This window comes from Sphaerodactylus townsendi, linkage group LG06 (assembly GCF_021028975.2).
Source record: "Sphaerodactylus townsendi isolate TG3544 linkage group LG06, MPM_Stown_v2.3, whole genome shotgun sequence".
Lineage (NCBI taxonomy): Eukaryota > Metazoa > Chordata > Lepidosauria > Squamata > Sphaerodactylidae > Sphaerodactylus > Sphaerodactylus townsendi.
The window spans coordinates 118,613,348-118,630,689 of NC_059430.1; the positions used below are offsets into that span (position 1 = coordinate 118,613,348).

General features: G+C 82.3%; 1 protein-coding gene across 1 annotated transcript in view; it reads left to right on the plus strand.

The window, feature by feature from the left end:
- Nucleotides 1-14,355: 14,355 nt before the first annotated feature.
- Nucleotides 14,356-17,342, plus strand: part of LOC125435463 (alpha-tectorin-like) — a 29,771-nt gene continuing 26,784 nt past the window's right edge. The window contains exons 1-3 of the mRNA XM_048501663.1: nt 14,356-14,448; nt 14,763-15,044; nt 16,469-16,606. Of these exons, the coding sequence (XP_048357620.1) occupies nt 14,356-14,448; nt 14,763-15,044; nt 16,469-16,606 (513 nt within the window). The remainder of the gene's footprint in view (nt 14,449-14,762; nt 15,045-16,468; nt 16,607-17,342) is intronic.

A 17,342-nucleotide genomic window follows, 5' to 3' on the forward strand; every position in this document is an offset into this window, starting at 1 on the left:
GGGGGGGGTGGGGGGGGGGGGGGGTGGGGGGGGGGGGGGGTGGGGGGGGGGGGGGGTGGGGGGGGGGGGGGGTGGGGGGGGGGGGGGGTGGGGGGGGGGGGGGGTGGGGGGGGGGGGGGGTGGGGGGGGGGGGGGGTGGGGGGGGGGGGGGGTGGGGGGGGGGGGGGGTGGGGGGGGGGGGGGGTGGGGGGGGGGGGGGGTGGGGGGGGGGGGGGGTGGGGGGGGGGGGGGGTGGGGGGGGGGGGGGGTGGGGGGGGGGGGGGGTGGGGGGGGGGGGGGGTGGGGGGGGGGGGGGGTGGGGGGGGGGGGGGGTGGGGGGGGGGGGGGGTGGGGGGGGGGGGGGGTGGGGGGGGGGGGGGGTGGGGGGGGGGGGGGGTGGGGGGGGGGGGGGGTGGGGGGGGGGGGGGGTGGGGGGGGGGGGGGGTGGGGGGGGGGGGGGGTGGGGGGGGGGGGGGGTGGGGGGGGGGGGGGGTGGGGGGGGGGGGGGGTGGGGGGGGGGGGGGGTGGGGGGGGGGGGGGGTGGGGGGGGGGGGGGGTGGGGGGGGGGGGGGGTGGGGGGGGGGGGGGGTGGGGGGGGGGGGGGGTGGGGGGGGGGGGGGGTGGGGGGGGGGGGGGGTGGGGGGGGGGGGGGGTGGGGGGGGGGGGGGGTGGGGGGGGGGGGGGGTGGGGGGGGGGGGGGGTGGGGGGGGGGGGGGGTGGGGGGGGGGGGGGGTGGGGGGGGGGGGGGGTGGGGGGGGGGGGGGGTGGGGGGGGGGGGGGGTGGGGGGGGGGGGGGGTGGGGGGGGGGGGGGGTGGGGGGGGGGGGGGGTGGGGGGGGGGGGGGGTGGGGGGGGGGGGGGGTGGGGGGGGGGGGGGGTGGGGGGGGGGGGGGGTGGGGGGGGGGGGGGGTGGGGGGGGGGGGGGGTGGGGGGGGGGGGGGGTGGGGGGGGGGGGGGGTGGGGGGGGGGGGGGGTGGGGGGGGGGGGGGGTGGGGGGGGGGGGGGGTGGGGGGGGGGGGGGGTGGGGGGGGGGGGGGGTGGGGGGGGGGGGGGGTGGGGGGGGGGGGGGGTGGGGGGGGGGGGGGGTGGGGGGGGGGGGGGGTGGGGGGGGGGGGGGGTGGGGGGGGGGGGGGGTGGGGGGGGGGGGGGGTGGGGGGGGGGGGGGGTGGGGGGGGGGGGGGGTGGGGGGGGGGGGGGGTGGGGGGGGGGGGGGGTGGGGGGGGGGGGGGGTGGGGGGGGGGGGGGGTGGGGGGGGGGGGGGGTGGGGGGGGGGGGGGGTGGGGGGGGGGGGGGGTGGGGGGGGGGGGGGGTGGGGGGGGGGGGGGGTGGGGGGGGGGGGGGGTGGGGGGGGGGGGGGGTGGGGGGGGGGGGGGGTGGGGGGGGGGGGGGGTGGGGGGGGGGGGGGGTGGGGGGGGGGGGGGGTGGGGGGGGGGGGGGGTGGGGGGGGGGGGGGGTGGGGGGGGGGGGGGGTGGGGGGGGGGGGGGGTGGGGGGGGGGGGGGGTGGGGGGGGGGGGGGGTGGGGGGGGGGGGGGGTGGGGGGGGGGGGGGGTGGGGGGGGGGGGGGGTGGGGGGGGGGGGGGGTGGGGGGGGGGGGGGGTGGGGGGGGGGGGGGGTGGGGGGGGGGGGGGGTGGGGGGGGGGGGGGGTGGGGGGGGGGGGGGGTGGGGGGGGGGGGGGGTGGGGGGGGGGGGGGGTGGGGGGGGGGGGGGGTGGGGGGGGGGGGGGGTGGGGGGGGGGGGGGGTGGGGGGGGGGGGGGGTGGGGGGGGGGGGGGGTGGGGGGGGGGGGGGGTGGGGGGGGGGGGGGGTGGGGGGGGGGGGGGGTGGGGGGGGGGGGGGGTGGGGGGGGGGGGGGGTGGGGGGGGGGGGGGGTGGGGGGGGGGGGGGGTGGGGGGGGGGGGGGGTGGGGGGGGGGGGGGGTGGGGGGGGGGGGGGGTGGGGGGGGGGGGGGGTGGGGGGGGGGGGGGGTGGGGGGGGGGGGGGGTGGGGGGGGGGGGGGGTGGGGGGGGGGGGGGGTGGGGGGGGGGGGGGGTGGGGGGGGGGGGGGGTGGGGGGGGGGGGGGGTGGGGGGGGGGGGGGGTGGGGGGGGGGGGGGGTGGGGGGGGGGGGGGGTGGGGGGGGGGGGGGGTGGGGGGGGGGGGGGGTGGGGGGGGGGGGGGGTGGGGGGGGGGGGGGGTGGGGGGGGGGGGGGGTGGGGGGGGGGGGGGGTGGGGGGGGGGGGGGGTGGGGGGGGGGGGGGGTGGGGGGGGGGGGGGGTGGGGGGGGGGGGGGGTGGGGGGGGGGGGGGGTGGGGGGGGGGGGGGGTGGGGGGGGGGGGGGGTGGGGGGGGGGGGGGGTGGGGGGGGGGGGGGGTGGGGGGGGGGGGGGGTGGGGGGGGGGGGGGGTGGGGGGGGGGGGGGGTGGGGGGGGGGGGGGGTGGGGGGGGGGGGGGGTGGGGGGGGGGGGGGGTGGGGGGGGGGGGGGGTGGGGGGGGGGGGGGGTGGGGGGGGGGGGGGGTGGGGGGGGGGGGGGGTGGGGGGGGGGGGGGGTGGGGGGGGGGGGGGGTGGGGGGGGGGGGGGGTGGGGGGGGGGGGGGGTGGGGGGGGGGGGGGGTGGGGGGGGGGGGGGGTGGGGGGGGGGGGGGGTGGGGGGGGGGGGGGGTGGGGGGGGGGGGGGGTGGGGGGGGGGGGGGGTGGGGGGGGGGGGGGGTGGGGGGGGGGGGGGGTGGGGGGGGGGGGGGGTGGGGGGGGGGGGGGGTGGGGGGGGGGGGGGGTGGGGGGGGGGGGGGGTGGGGGGGGGGGGGGGTGGGGGGGGGGGGGGGTGGGGGGGGGGGGGGGTGGGGGGGGGGGGGGGTGGGGGGGGGGGGGGGTGGGGGGGGGGGGGGGTGGGGGGGGGGGGGGGTGGGGGGGGGGGGGGGTGGGGGGGGGGGGGGGTGGGGGGGGGGGGGGGTGGGGGGGGGGGGGGGTGGGGGGGGGGGGGGGTGGGGGGGGGGGGGGGTGGGGGGGGGGGGGGGTGGGGGGGGGGGGGGGTGGGGGGGGGGGGGGGTGGGGGGGGGGGGGGGTGGGGGGGGGGGGGGGTGGGGGGGGGGGGGGGTGGGGGGGGGGGGGGGTGGGGGGGGGGGGGGGTGGGGGGGGGGGGGGGTGGGGGGGGGGGGGGGTGGGGGGGGGGGGGGGTGGGGGGGGGGGGGGGTGGGGGGGGGGGGGGGTGGGGGGGGGGGGGGGTGGGGGGGGGGGGGGGTGGGGGGGGGGGGGGGTGGGGGGGGGGGGGGGTGGGGGGGGGGGGGGGTGGGGGGGGGGGGGGGTGGGGGGGGGGGGGGGTGGGGGGGGGGGGGGGTGGGGGGGGGGGGGGGTGGGGGGGGGGGGGGGTGGGGGGGGGGGGGGGTGGGGGGGGGGGGGGGTGGGGGGGGGGGGGGGTGGGGGGGGGGGGGGGTGGGGGGGGGGGGGGGTGGGGGGGGGGGGGGGTGGGGGGGGGGGGGGGTGGGGGGGGGGGGGGGTGGGGGGGGGGGGGGGTGGGGGGGGGGGGGGGTGGGGGGGGGGGGGGGTGGGGGGGGGGGGGGGTGGGGGGGGGGGGGGGTGGGGGGGGGGGGGGGTGGGGGGGGGGGGGGGTGGGGGGGGGGGGGGGTGGGGGGGGGGGGGGGTGGGGGGGGGGGGGGGTGGGGGGGGGGGGGGGTGGGGGGGGGGGGGGGTGGGGGGGGGGGGGGGTGGGGGGGGGGGGGGGTGGGGGGGGGGGGGGGTGGGGGGGGGGGGGGGTGGGGGGGGGGGGGGGTGGGGGGGGGGGGGGGTGGGGGGGGGGGGGGGTGGGGGGGGGGGGGGGTGGGGGGGGGGGGGGGTGGGGGGGGGGGGGGGTGGGGGGGGGGGGGGGTGGGGGGGGGGGGGGGTGGGGGGGGGGGGGGGTGGGGGGGGGGGGGGGTGGGGGGGGGGGGGGGTGGGGGGGGGGGGGGGTGGGGGGGGGGGGGGGTGGGGGGGGGGGGGGGTGGGGGGGGGGGGGGGTGGGGGGGGGGGGGGGTGGGGGGGGGGGGGGGTGGGGGGGGGGGGGGGTGGGGGGGGGGGGGGGTGGGGGGGGGGGGGGGTGGGGGGGGGGGGGGGTGGGGGGGGGGGGGGGTGGGGGGGGGGGGGGGTGGGGGGGGGGGGGGGTGGGGGGGGGGGGGGGTGGGGGGGGGGGGGGGTGGGGGGGGGGGGGGGTGGGGGGGGGGGGGGGTGGGGGGGGGGGGGGGTGGGGGGGGGGGGGGGTGGGGGGGGGGGGGGGTGGGGGGGGGGGGGGGTGGGGGGGGGGGGGGGTGGGGGGGGGGGGGGGTGGGGGGGGGGGGGGGTGGGGGGGGGGGGGGGTGGGGGGGGGGGGGGGTGGGGGGGGGGGGGGGTGGGGGGGGGGGGGGGTGGGGGGGGGGGGGGGTGGGGGGGGGGGGGGGTGGGGGGGGGGGGGGGTGGGGGGGGGGGGGGGTGGGGGGGGGGGGGGGTGGGGGGGGGGGGGGGTGGGGGGGGGGGGGGGTGGGGGGGGGGGGGGGTGGGGGGGGGGGGGGGTGGGGGGGGGGGGGGGTGGGGGGGGGGGGGGGTGGGGGGGGGGGGGGGTGGGGGGGGGGGGGGGTGGGGGGGGGGGGGGGTGGGGGGGGGGGGGGGTGGGGGGGGGGGGGGGTGGGGGGGGGGGGGGGTGGGGGGGGGGGGGGGTGGGGGGGGGGGGGGGTGGGGGGGGGGGGGGGTGGGGGGGGGGGGGGGTGGGGGGGGGGGGGGGTGGGGGGGGGGGGGGGTGGGGGGGGGGGGGGGTGGGGGGGGGGGGGGGTGGGGGGGGGGGGGGGTGGGGGGGGGGGGGGGTGGGGGGGGGGGGGGGTGGGGGGGGGGGGGGGTGGGGGGGGGGGGGGGTGGGGGGGGGGGGGGGTGGGGGGGGGGGGGGGTGGGGGGGGGGGGGGGTGGGGGGGGGGGGGGGTGGGGGGGGGGGGGGGTGGGGGGGGGGGGGGGTGGGGGGGGGGGGGGGTGGGGGGGGGGGGGGGTGGGGGGGGGGGGGGGTGGGGGGGGGGGGGGGTGGGGGGGGGGGGGGGTGGGGGGGGGGGGGGGTGGGGGGGGGGGGGGGTGGGGGGGGGGGGGGGTGGGGGGGGGGGGGGGTGGGGGGGGGGGGGGGTGGGGGGGGGGGGGGGTGGGGGGGGGGGGGGGTGGGGGGGGGGGGGGGTGGGGGGGGGGGGGGGTGGGGGGGGGGGGGGGTGGGGGGGGGGGGGGGTGGGGGGGGGGGGGGGTGGGGGGGGGGGGGGGTGGGGGGGGGGGGGGGTGGGGGGGGGGGGGGGTGGGGGGGGGGGGGGGTGGGGGGGGGGGGGGGTGGGGGGGGGGGGGGGTGGGGGGGGGGGGGGGTGGGGGGGGGGGGGGGTGGGGGGGGGGGGGGGTGGGGGGGGGGGGGGGTGGGGGGGGGGGGGGGTGGGGGGGGGGGGGGGTGGGGGGGGGGGGGGGTGGGGGGGGGGGGGGGTGGGGGGGGGGGGGGGTGGGGGGGGGGGGGGGTGGGGGGGGGGGGGGGTGGGGGGGGGGGGGGGTGGGGGGGGGGGGGGGTGGGGGGGGGGGGGGGTGGGGGGGGGGGGGGGTGGGGGGGGGGGGGGGTGGGGGGGGGGGGGGGTGGGGGGGGGGGGGGGTGGGGGGGGGGGGGGGTGGGGGGGGGGGGGGGTGGGGGGGGGGGGGGGTGGGGGGGGGGGGGGGTGGGGGGGGGGGGGGGTGGGGGGGGGGGGGGGTGGGGGGGGGGGGGGGTGGGGGGGGGGGGGGGTGGGGGGGGGGGGGGGTGGGGGGGGGGGGGGGTGGGGGGGGGGGGGGGTGGGGGGGGGGGGGGGTGGGGGGGGGGGGGGGTGGGGGGGGGGGGGGGTGGGGGGGGGGGGGGGTGGGGGGGGGGGGGGGTGGGGGGGGGGGGGGGTGGGGGGGGGGGGGGGTGGGGGGGGGGGGGGGTGGGGGGGGGGGGGGGTGGGGGGGGGGGGGGGTGGGGGGGGGGGGGGGTGGGGGGGGGGGGGGGTGGGGGGGGGGGGGGGTGGGGGGGGGGGGGGGTGGGGGGGGGGGGGGGTGGGGGGGGGGGGGGGTGGGGGGGGGGGGGGGTGGGGGGGGGGGGGGGTGGGGGGGGGGGGGGGTGGGGGGGGGGGGGGGTGGGGGGGGGGGGGGGTGGGGGGGGGGGGGGGTGGGGGGGGGGGGGGGTGGGGGGGGGGGGGGGTGGGGGGGGGGGGGGGTGGGGGGGGGGGGGGGTGGGGGGGGGGGGGGGTGGGGGGGGGGGGGGGTGGGGGGGGGGGGGGGTGGGGGGGGGGGGGGGTGGGGGGGGGGGGGGGTGGGGGGGGGGGGGGGTGGGGGGGGGGGGGGGTGGGGGGGGGGGGGGGTGGGGGGGGGGGGGGGTGGGGGGGGGGGGGGGTGGGGGGGGGGGGGGGTGGGGGGGGGGGGGGGTGGGGGGGGGGGGGGGTGGGGGGGGGGGGGGGTGGGGGGGGGGGGGGGTGGGGGGGGGGGGGGGTGGGGGGGGGGGGGGGTGGGGGGGGGGGGGGGTGGGGGGGGGGGGGGGTGGGGGGGGGGGGGGGTGGGGGGGGGGGGGGGTGGGGGGGGGGGGGGGTGGGGGGGGGGGGGGGTGGGGGGGGGGGGGGGTGGGGGGGGGGGGGGGTGGGGGGGGGGGGGGGTGGGGGGGGGGGGGGGTGGGGGGGGGGGGGGGTGGGGGGGGGGGGGGGTGGGGGGGGGGGGGGGTGGGGGGGGGGGGGGGTGGGGGGGGGGGGGGGTGGGGGGGGGGGGGGGTGGGGGGGGGGGGGGGTGGGGGGGGGGGGGGGTGGGGGGGGGGGGGGGTGGGGGGGGGGGGGGGTGGGGGGGGGGGGGGGTGGGGGGGGGGGGGGGTGGGGGGGGGGGGGGGTGGGGGGGGGGGGGGGTGGGGGGGGGGGGGGGTGGGGGGGGGGGGGGGTGGGGGGGGGGGGGGGTGGGGGGGGGGGGGGGTGGGGGGGGGGGGGGGTGGGGGGGGGGGGGGGTGGGGGGGGGGGGGGGTGGGGGGGGGGGGGGGTGGGGGGGGGGGGGGGTGGGGGGGGGGGGGGGTGGGGGGGGGGGGGGGTGGGGGGGGGGGGGGGTGGGGGGGGGGGGGGGTGGGGGGGGGGGGGGGTGGGGGGGGGGGGGGGTGGGGGGGGGGGGGGGTGGGGGGGGGGGGGGGTGGGGGGGGGGGGGGGTGGGGGGGGGGGGGGGTGGGGGGGGGGGGGGGTGGGGGGGGGGGGGGGTGGGGGGGGGGGGGGGTGGGGGGGGGGGGGGGTGGGGGGGGGGGGGGGTGGGGGGGGGGGGGGGTGGGGGGGGGGGGGGGTGGGGGGGGGGGGGGGTGGGGGGGGGGGGGGGTGGGGGGGGGGGGGGGTGGGGGGGGGGGGGGGTGGGGGGGGGGGGGGGTGGGGGGGGGGGGGGGTGGGGGGGGGGGGGGGTGGGGGGGGGGGGGGGTGGGGGGGGGGGGGGGTGGGGGGGGGGGGGGGTGGGGGGGGGGGGGGGTGGGGGGGGGGGGGGGTGGGGGGGGGGGGGGGTGGGGGGGGGGGGGGGTGGGGGGGGGGGGGGGTGGGGGGGGGGGGGGGTGGGGGGGGGGGGGGGTGGGGGGGGGGGGGGGTGGGGGGGGGGGGGGGTGGGGGGGGGGGGGGGTGGGGGGGGGGGGGGGTGGGGGGGGGGGGGGGTGGGGGGGGGGGGGGGTGGGGGGGGGGGGGGGTGGGGGGGGGGGGGGGTGGGGGGGGGGGGGGGTGGGGGGGGGGGGGGGTGGGGGGGGGGGGGGGTGGGGGGGGGGGGGGGTGGGGGGGGGGGGGGGTGGGGGGGGGGGGGGGTGGGGGGGGGGGGGGGTGGGGGGGGGGGGGGGTGGGGGGGGGGGGGGGTGGGGGGGGGGGGGGGTGGGGGGGGGGGGGGGTGGGGGGGGGGGGGGGTGGGGGGGGGGGGGGGTGGGGGGGGGGGGGGGTGGGGGGGGGGGGGGGTGGGGGGGGGGGGGGGTGGGGGGGGGGGGGGGTGGGGGGGGGGGGGGGTGGGGGGGGGGGGGGGTGGGGGGGGGGGGGGGTGGGGGGGGGGGGGGGTGGGGGGGGGGGGGGGTGGGGGGGGGGGGGGGTGGGGGGGGGGGGGGGTGGGGGGGGGGGGGGGTGGGGGGGGGGGGGGGTGGGGGGGGGGGGGGGTGGGGGGGGGGGGGGGTGGGGGGGGGGGGGGGTGGGGGGGGGGGGGGGTGGGGGGGGGGGGGGGTGGGGGGGGGGGGGGGTGGGGGGGGGGGGGGGTGGGGGGGGGGGGGGGTGGGGGGGGGGGGGGGTGGGGGGGGGGGGGGGTGGGGGGGGGGGGGGGTGGGGGGGGGGGGGGGTGGGGGGGGGGGGGGGTGGGGGGGGGGGGGGGTGGGGGGGGGGGGGGGTGGGGGGGGGGGGGGGTGGGGGGGGGGGGGGGTGGGGGGGGGGGGGGGTGGGGGGGGGGGGGGGTGGGGGGGGGGGGGGGTGGGGGGGGGGGGGGGTGGGGGGGGGGGGGGGTGGGGGGGGGGGGGGGTGGGGGGGGGGGGGGGTGGGGGGGGGGGGGGGTGGGGGGGGGGGGGGGTGGGGGGGGGGGGGGGTGGGGGGGGGGGGGGGTGGGGGGGGGGGGGGGTGGGGGGGGGGGGGGGTGGGGGGGGGGGGGGGTGGGGGGGGGGGGGGGTGGGGGGGGGGGGGGGTGGGGGGGGGGGGGGGTGGGGGGGGGGGGGGGTGGGGGGGGGGGGGGGTGGGGGGGGGGGGGGGTGGGGGGGGGGGGGGGTGGGGGGGGGGGGGGGTGGGGGGGGGGGGGGGTGGGGGGGGGGGGGGGTGGGGGGGGGGGGGGGTGGGGGGGGGGGGGGGTGGGGGGGGGGGGGGGTGGGGGGGGGGGGGGGTGGGGGGGGGGGGGGGTGGGGGGGGGGGGGGGTGGGGGGGGGGGGGGGTGGGGGGGGGGGGGGGTGGGGGGGGGGGGGGGTGGGGGGGGGGGGGGGTGGGGGGGGGGGGGGGTGGGGGGGGGGGGGGGTGGGGGGGGGGGGGGGTGGGGGGGGGGGGGGGTGGGGGGGGGGGGGGGTGGGGGGGGGGGGGGGTGGGGGGGGGGGGGGGTGGGGGGGGGGGGGGGTGGGGGGGGGGGGGGGTGGGGGGGGGGGGGGGTGGGGGGGGGGGGGGGTGGGGGGGGGGGGGGGTGGGGGGGGGGGGGGGTGGGGGGGGGGGGGGGTGGGGGGGGGGGGGGGTGGGGGGGGGGGGGGGTGGGGGGGGGGGGGGGTGGGGGGGGGGGGGGGTGGGGGGGGGGGGGGGTGGGGGGGGGGGGGGGTGGGGGGGGGGGGGGGTGGGGGGGGGGGGGGGTGGGGGGGGGGGGGGGTGGGGGGGGGGGGGGGTGGGGGGGGGGGGGGGTGGGGGGGGGGGGGGGTGGGGGGGGGGGGGGGTGGGGGGGGGGGGGGGTGGGGGGGGGGGGGGGTGGGGGGGGGGGGGGGTGGGGGGGGGGGGGGGTGGGGGGGGGGGGGGGTGGGGGGGGGGGGGGGTGGGGGGGGGGGGGGGTGGGGGGGGGGGGGGGTGGGGGGGGGGGGGGGTGGGGGGGGGGGGGGGTGGGGGGGGGGGGGGGTGGGGGGGGGGGGGGGTGGGGGGGGGGGGGGGTGGGGGGGGGGGGGGGTGGGGGGGGGGGGGGGTGGGGGGGGGGGGGGGTGGGGGGGGGGGGGGGTGGGGGGGGGGGGGGGTGGGGGGGGGGGGGGGTGGGGGGGGGGGGGGGTGGGGGGGGGGGGGGGTGGGGGGGGGGGGGGGTGGGGGGGGGGGGGGGTGGGGGGGGGGGGGGGTGGGGGGGGGGGGGGGTGGGGGGGGGGGGGGGTGGGGGGGGGGGGGGGTGGGGGGGGGGGGGGGTGGGGGGGGGGGGGGGTGGGGGGGGGGGGGGGTGGGGGGGGGGGGGGGTGGGGGGGGGGGGGGGTGGGGGGGGGGGGGGGTGGGGGGGGGGGGGGGTGGGGGGGGGGGGGGGTGGGGGGGGGGGGGGGTGGGGGGGGGGGGGGGTGGGGGGGGGGGGGGGTGGGGGGGGGGGGGGGTGGGGGGGGGGGGGGGTGGGGGGGGGGGGGGGTGGGGGGGGGGGGGGGTGGGGGGGGGGGGGGGTGGGGGGGGGGGGGGGTGGGGGGGGGGGGGGGTGGGGGGGGGGGGGGGTGGGGGGGGGGGGGGGTGGGGGGGGGGGGGGGTGGGGGGGGGGGGGGGTGGGGGGGGGGGGGGGTGGGGGGGGGGGGGGGTGGGGGGGGGGGGGGGTGGGGGGGGGGGGGGGTGGGGGGGGGGGGGGGTGGGGGGGGGGGGGGGTGGGGGGGGGGGGGGGTGGGGGGGGGGGGGGGTGGGGGGGGGGGGGGGTGGGGGGGGGGGGGGGTGGGGGGGGGGGGGGGTGGGGGGGGGGGGGGGTGGGGGGGGGGGGGGGTGGGGGGGGGGGGGGGTGGGGGGGGGGGGGGGTGGGGGGGGGGGGGGGTGGGGGGGGGGGGGGGTGGGGGGGGGGGGGGGTGGGGGGGGGGGGGGGTGGGGGGGGGGGGGGGTGGGGGGGGGGGGGGGTGGGGGGGGGGGGGGGTGGGGGGGGGGGGGGGTGGGGGGGGGGGGGGGTGGGGGGGGGGGGGGGTGGGGGGGGGGGGGGGTGGGGGGGGGGGGGGGTGGGGGGGGGGGGGGGTGGGGGGGGGGGGGGGTGGGGGGGGGGGGGGGTGGGGGGGGGGGGGGGTGGGGGGGGGGGGGGGTGGGGGGGGGGGGGGGTGGGGGGGGGGGGGGGTGGGGGGGGGGGGGGGTGGGGGGGGGGGGGGGTGGGGGGGGGGGGGGGTGGGGGGGGGGGGGGGTGGGGGGGGGGGGGGGTGGGGGGGGGGGGGGGTGGGGGGGGGGGGGGGTGGGGGGGGGGGGGGGTGGGGGGGGGGGGGGGTGGGGGGGGGGGGGGGTGGGGGGGGGGGGGGGTGGGGGGGGGGGGGGGTGGGGGGGGGGGGGGGTGGGGGGGGGGGGGGGTGGGGGGGGGGGGGGGTGGGGGGGGGGGGGGGTGGGGGGGGGGGGGGGTGGGGGGGGGGGGGGGTGGGGGGGGGGGGGGGTGGGGGGGGGGGGGGGTGGGGGGGGGGGGGGGTGGGGGGGGGGGGGGGTGGGGGGGGGGGGGGGTGGGGGGGGGGGGGGGTGGGGGGGGGGGGGGGTGGGGGGGGGGGGGGGTGGGGGGGGGGGGGGGTGGGGGGGGGGGGGGGTGGGGGGGGGGGGGGGTGGGGGGGGGGGGGGGTGGGGGGGGGGGGGGGTGGGGGGGGGGGGGGGTGGGGGGGGGGGGGGGTGGGGGGGGGGGGGGGTGGGGGGGGGGGGGGGTGGGGGGGGGGGGGGGTGGGGGGGGGGGGGGGTGGGGGGGGGGGGGGGTGGGGGGGGGGGGGGGTGGGGGGGGGGGGGGGTGGGGGGGGGGGGGGGTGGGGGGGGGGGGGGGTGGGGGGGGGGGGGGGTGGGGGGGGGGGGGGGTGGGGGGGGGGGGGGGTGGGGGGGGGGGGGGGTGGGGGGGGGGGGGGGTGGGGGGGGGGGGGGGTGGGGGGGGGGGGGGGTGGGGGGGGGGGGGGGTGGGGGGGGGGGGGGGTGGGGGGGGGGGGGGGTGGGGGGGGGGGGGGGTGGGGGGGGGGGGGGGTGGGGGGGGGGGGGGGTGGGGGGGGGGGGGGGTGGGGGGGGGGGGGGGTGGGGGGGGGGGGGGGTGGGGGGGGGGGGGGGTGGGGGGGGGGGGGGGTGGGGGGGGGGGGGGGTGGGGGGGGGGGGGGGTGGGGGGGGGGGGGGGTGGGGGGGGGGGGGGGTGGGGGGGGGGGGGGGTGGGGGGGGGGGGGGGTGGGGGGGGGGGGGGGTGGGGGGGGGGGGGGGTGGGGGGGGGGGGGGGTGGGGGGGGGGGGGGGTGGGGGGGGGGGGGGGTGGGGGGGGGGGGGGGTGGGGGGGGGGGGGGGTGGGGGGGGGGGGGGGTGGGGGGGGGGGGGGGTGGGGGGGGGGGGGGGTGGGGGGGGGGGGGGGTGGGGGGGGGGGGGGGTGGGGGGGGGGGGGGGTGGGGGGGGGGGGGGGTGGGGGGGGGGGGGGGTGGGGGGGGGGGGGGGTGGGGGGGGGGGGGGGTGGGGGGGGGGGGGGGTGGGGGGGGGGGGGGGTGGGGGGGGGGGGGGGTGGGGGGGGGGGGGGGTGGGGGGGGGGGGGGGTGGGGGGGGGGGGGGGTGGGGGGGGGGGGGGGTGGGGGGGGGGGGGGGTGGGGGGGGGGGGGGGTGGGGGGGGGGGGGGGTGGGGGGGGGGGGGGGTGGGGGGGGGGGGGGGTGGGGGGGGGGGGGGGTGGGGGGGGGGGGGGGTGGGGGGGGGGGGGGGTGGGGGGGGGGGGGGGTGGGGGGGGGGGGGGGTGGGGGGGGGGGGGGGTGGGGGGGGGGGGGGGTGGGGGGGGGGGGGGGTGGGGGGGGGGGGGGGTGGGGGGGGGGGGGGGTGGGGGGGGGGGGGGGTGGGGGGGGGGGGGGGTGGGGGGGGGGGGGGGTGGGGGGGGGGGGGGGTGGGGGGGGGGGGGGGTGGGGGGGGGGGGGGGTGGGGGGGGGGGGGGGTGGGGGGGGGGGGGGGTGGGGGGGGGGGGGGGTGGGGGGGGGGGGGGGTGGGGGGGGGGGGGGGTGGGGGGGGGGGGGGGTGGGGGGGGGGGGGGGTGGGGGGGGGGGGGGGTGGGGGGGGGGGGGGGTGGGGGGGGGGGGGGGTGGGGGGGGGGGGGGGTGGGGGGGGGGGGGGGTGGGGGGGGGGGGGGGTGGGGGGGGGGGGGGGTGGGGGGGGGGGGGGGTGGGGGGGGGGGGGGGTGGGGGGGGGGGGGGGTGGGGGGGGGGGGGGGTGGGGGGGGGGGGGGGTGGGGGGGGGGGGGGGTGGGGGGGGGGGGGGGTGGGGGGGGGGGGGGGTGGGGGGGGGGGGGGGTGGGGGGGGGGGGGGGTGGGGGGGGGGGGGGGTGGGGGGGGGGGGGGGTGGGGGGGGGGGGGGGTGGGGGGGGGGGGGGGTGGGGGGGGGGGGGGGTGGGGGGGGGGGGGGGTGGGGGGGGGGGGGGGTGGGGGGGGGGGGGGGTGGGGGGGGGGGGGGGTGGGGGGGGGGGGGGGTGGGGGGGGGGGGGGGTGGGGGGGGGGGGGGGTGGGGGGGGGGGGGGGTGGGGGGGGGGGGGGGTGGGGGGGGGTGGGGGTGACCACTGGGAGGAGTCCACATTAAGTTAAAGCTCTGCCCCCCCAGTGGCAAAGATCCCAGGGGGACGGGGGGGTGCGACGCACCGGGTGCACAGAGTTGGATCACGTGGGGGGCGCAAAATCCACCGGCCCCTCCCCCTTTCCCCCGCGGCGTGATCCCCCCCACAGCATGTGGGAGGGGGGCACCGCAGGGGGGACCCCGGCATGATTCCCCCCACAGCGGCCCCCCCACAGCACCCCCCACACACACTTACTTTAGGAAACTGAGCAGGCTGTAGAACAGGCCTTCCTGTTCTGGTGGGAACTACATTTCCCAGGAGACCCTGGGAAATGTAGTTCCCACCAGAACAATCTCCAGCCTGCTCGATTTTCTAAAGTGAGTGGGAGTGGGAGTGGGAGTGGGAGTGGGAGTGGGAGTGGGAGTGGGAGTGGGAGTGGGAGTGGGGGGGCGCCGCCGCAGGGGGGGAAAGCCAGAGTGTGCACCGGGCGCACTCTGGCCCAGCTATGCCTCTGCCCCCCCCCACTCACACCTGTTTCCCAAGTTCATATGGAGTTGAGAAGCAGTGGTGGGGAGAACTGAAATTTTCCAGTTCAGGTTTTTAAAACCTAAAATATTTCAGTACAAGCCAAATACATCTGGTGAGTGTGACTTTATTAGGTTTTATTGAAAATTTCCAGGTTTTATTGAAAACTTCCAGGTTTTATTGAAAACTTCCAAAATTTATTGAGCACAATTGTTTTTGCTACACTGCATAGGGTTTTGCTCCTACTTGTCTGCTTCATAAGCTGTGAAACTTCTGCTGGATTTTGCTCAGCACAAATATAACATTAAGGACATTATAAAAAGTGTTCTGGGGAAGAATTTTGCAATGCTCCCTTCCCCAAAATGAGTTCAGCTCGTCATATTTCTCTTAACTCAGGTTTTTCAAAAATTGCTAAACAAGCTATCTTTTCTCCCCAACATGGGCTGAAGATGATTCCTCTCTGCTGTGTGAACGCCAGCAGGCAGGAAACGCTTTATTTCTCCTGGCCAAACCTCTTACTTTCATTTCTGCTGCTTGTGCCTCCCATTTTGGTGGCTGCAGCAGATTCTCCATGAGATTCCCCACAGAGGTTTCCTCTACTTGCAGCTCATCTATGCACAATTTCACTGTTCAAAGTATATGAATACAGTTTGTTTTGCCTAGTGATCCTGTGCACGTGTCCTGTTTTTGTTTTGTTTTGAGGGGGATGTCTGCGAAGCTGCAGTGACAAAATTAGAAAAGAAGCAACATGTGCATATTTGTGCTGCTGTAGCTTTGCAGACATCCCCCTCAAAACAAAAAAAGGAAAAACGACATGTGCGTGGGATCGTTAGACAAGACAAACTTTATTCATCTGCTTTTTACAGCAAGAACATGCATGCATGAGCTGCAAGCACAGGAAAACTCTGTAGGGATAATAGCTCCATGCAGCAGGCAGGGGGAAAATCCATTTTGACCAGCAACGATTTTGTTCTCCCGTGCTGTGGGAATACAAAATGCCAAAATGGTTCTTTTTACAGATGTTATATTTATACCATGCAGAATCCACCTGCATTATTAGGGAGGAGCTTTTTTTAGGATGGTAAAACATTCAGACCTGTGAGCCACACTTACCATTTAAAGCGGTATAGTATTAGGAACAGATTTACCTTTTGTCTGTGGCTTGTGTGAACTCAGGCTAACTTGCATGCCCATCTCAACTGTCCTCATTCATTCCCACAGGTGAACAATAACGGCGTGGTGTCCTTTGACAACCCTGTCAGTCAATACACTCCCGATCCCTTTCCACTGACTGATGGCCGGGCATTTGTCGCCCCGTTCTGGGCTGATGTTGATAACCGCATCACGGGGGAGGTGTACTACAGGCAGAGCCAGGATGAGCAACTGTTGTGGAGAGTCACAGCGGACATCAATGCTTACTTCCCAAAAGTAACGTTCAAGGCGACCTGGGTCTTTGTGGCTACTTGGGACCAAGTGGCTTTCTATGGATCCTTGTCCTCCAAGGTAGGACTCTTACATCAGCCCTTAGTGACCACCTGGCCTCTGGCATATAAAACCTCAGCAGATGTGGATTCTTTGGGAGTAACCCATCCATAAAACATGTCAGATACAGTGGCCCTTTTCAAATAAATCTCCTAAAATGTTTGTAAAACATTTTCAGTTCCTCCAGTTTGTCCACTCACCCCTTGAAAATGATTCCTGGCTACCACTGGTTTTTCCCTCCCTGCCTTCTCCCCCTTTCCCCCCCCAAGTTCTGTATTGAATTGATGCTCCGATGTTGAACAGCCTAGTGCGACATTCTATACTCCTCGTATACACGATACTTTGAAGACAGCCCCCTCAAAAATAATAGAACAAACAGATAAATGTTGCAAATAAACAGGTGAAGGGGAGCTCAGAAAATGGCGCAGAGGGGGAAGTTCAGGGAAGCAGAGAAGTGTGTGAACTGTAGTCAACGGATCACACAGCAACTGAAGATGTTTTCAAAACTTGTCAGTCAAAATCGCTTTAAAAAGGGATTCACTTAAAACCTTTTGAGGCTGGAAATAAAACGTTTGGGGGTAAAAACGATGCTGAACTCCATGGAGGTAACGGTTTATTTCCTGTCTCAAAACATTTTAAATGAATTGTGCGAAAAGGTCCATTGATGTGAATGGAATTTATTTGGGGCAAAACCCTCTACCCAGAGGTGGAATCCAGCTGGTTCTCACAGGTTCCCGAGAGTAGGTTACTAATTATTTGTGTGCGCCAAGAAGGGGTTACTAATTGGTGATTTTGCCACGTGATTTTTGCCTTAGTTACGCCCCTCCTCTCAGCAGTAGCGCACAGAACTTGAAGCAGTCTAGCAGGAGGTGCACCGGCGTGCGTGGCAGCGTGCGCCTGCGTGCATTCGTTTCCCGCCCAAGGACCAGCGCAGTGGCTGCGTCCTTGCCACAGCCCCGCCCAGGAAGGCCCGCCCCCGGAATGCCCGGCCATGCCCCCGTCGTGCCCCGCCCAGCCCCATTGGTGCTACACCACAGTTTGAATCCCACCACCATGGGAACCTGTTACTAAAATTTTTGGATCCAACCACTGCCTCTACCGTACAAGAATGCACCAACATTTCATATATGAATGACAGTGATAGGCTTACCAACTCCAGGTTGGAGCTTAAGAAGTTTAATGCTATGGAGTTCACTCTCCAAAGGAGCTATTTTCTGCAGGGGATCTGACCTGTGTTGTCTGGAAGCCCATTGCAATTTTGGCAGATCTCCAGCCCCACCTTGAGGCTAGCAACCCTAAACAGAGAATAGAACATGTTGATTTGCTAATGTAAGTGGTGGTCCAAATCCAGCTTTCTTCTCCAGTCCATCAAGTTGCTGGATTCCTATGGGGGGTTCATTCAGGACAGAGGCTAGCCGTTGTTTGTTTCTATTTTTTCTGGATAGGTGAACACATTCCAGGCTGTGTTAACCTCCAATGGTGACCTGTCTTTCATAATGTTGCACTACAAGGACATCCAGTGGACTTCGGGGGCAGCAAGCGGTGGAGATGCATTCACTGGCCTAGGGGGTACACCGGCTCAGGTACTGTCAACTCTGATAAATCTGTCATCTGATTCTCACTGTTTCGTAAGAGGTTAAGAGCTCGTGTATCTAATCTGGAGGAACCGGGTTTGATTCTCCGCTCTGCCGCCTGAGCTGTGGAGGCTTATGTGGAGAATTCAGATTAGCCTGTACACTCCCACACACGCCAGCTGGGTGACCTTGGGCTAGTCACAGCTTTTCGGAGCTCTCTCAGCCCCACCTACCTCACAGGGTGTTTGTTGTGAGGGGGGAAGGGCAAGGAGATTGTCAGCCCCTTTGAGTCTCCTGCAGGAGAGAAAGGGGGGAAATAAATCCAAACTTCTTCTTCTTCTTCTTCTTCTTCTTCTTCTTCTTCTTCTTCTTCTTCTTCTTCTTCTTCTTCTTCTTCTTTGGTGGAAAATCATGTATCAACTGCTTAGATTTTAAAAGTATGATTTCCTTATGCTTGAATAGCTTGTTAAAATTGTCATCCAAATATGCAACCTAAAACAAACACACAAACAACTGGAGAGATTGAGTGATGAAATATTTGGGGAAATAAAGTGGATCCAGATGGACTTCCCAACTGCCTGGGCCTTGCAGAGAATTTTCCACCCCAAACTCTGGGCGTTTCCCCACTTACCTGGGTGAGTAATTGCTGCGTGCTACTCCCAGTGTGCATCATTTCTGGCGTGCTCCTGGGCTTCCCCACAACCCCGTGCAGAGGGGTCATCAAAAGGCGCTGTTTGGAGGAGCG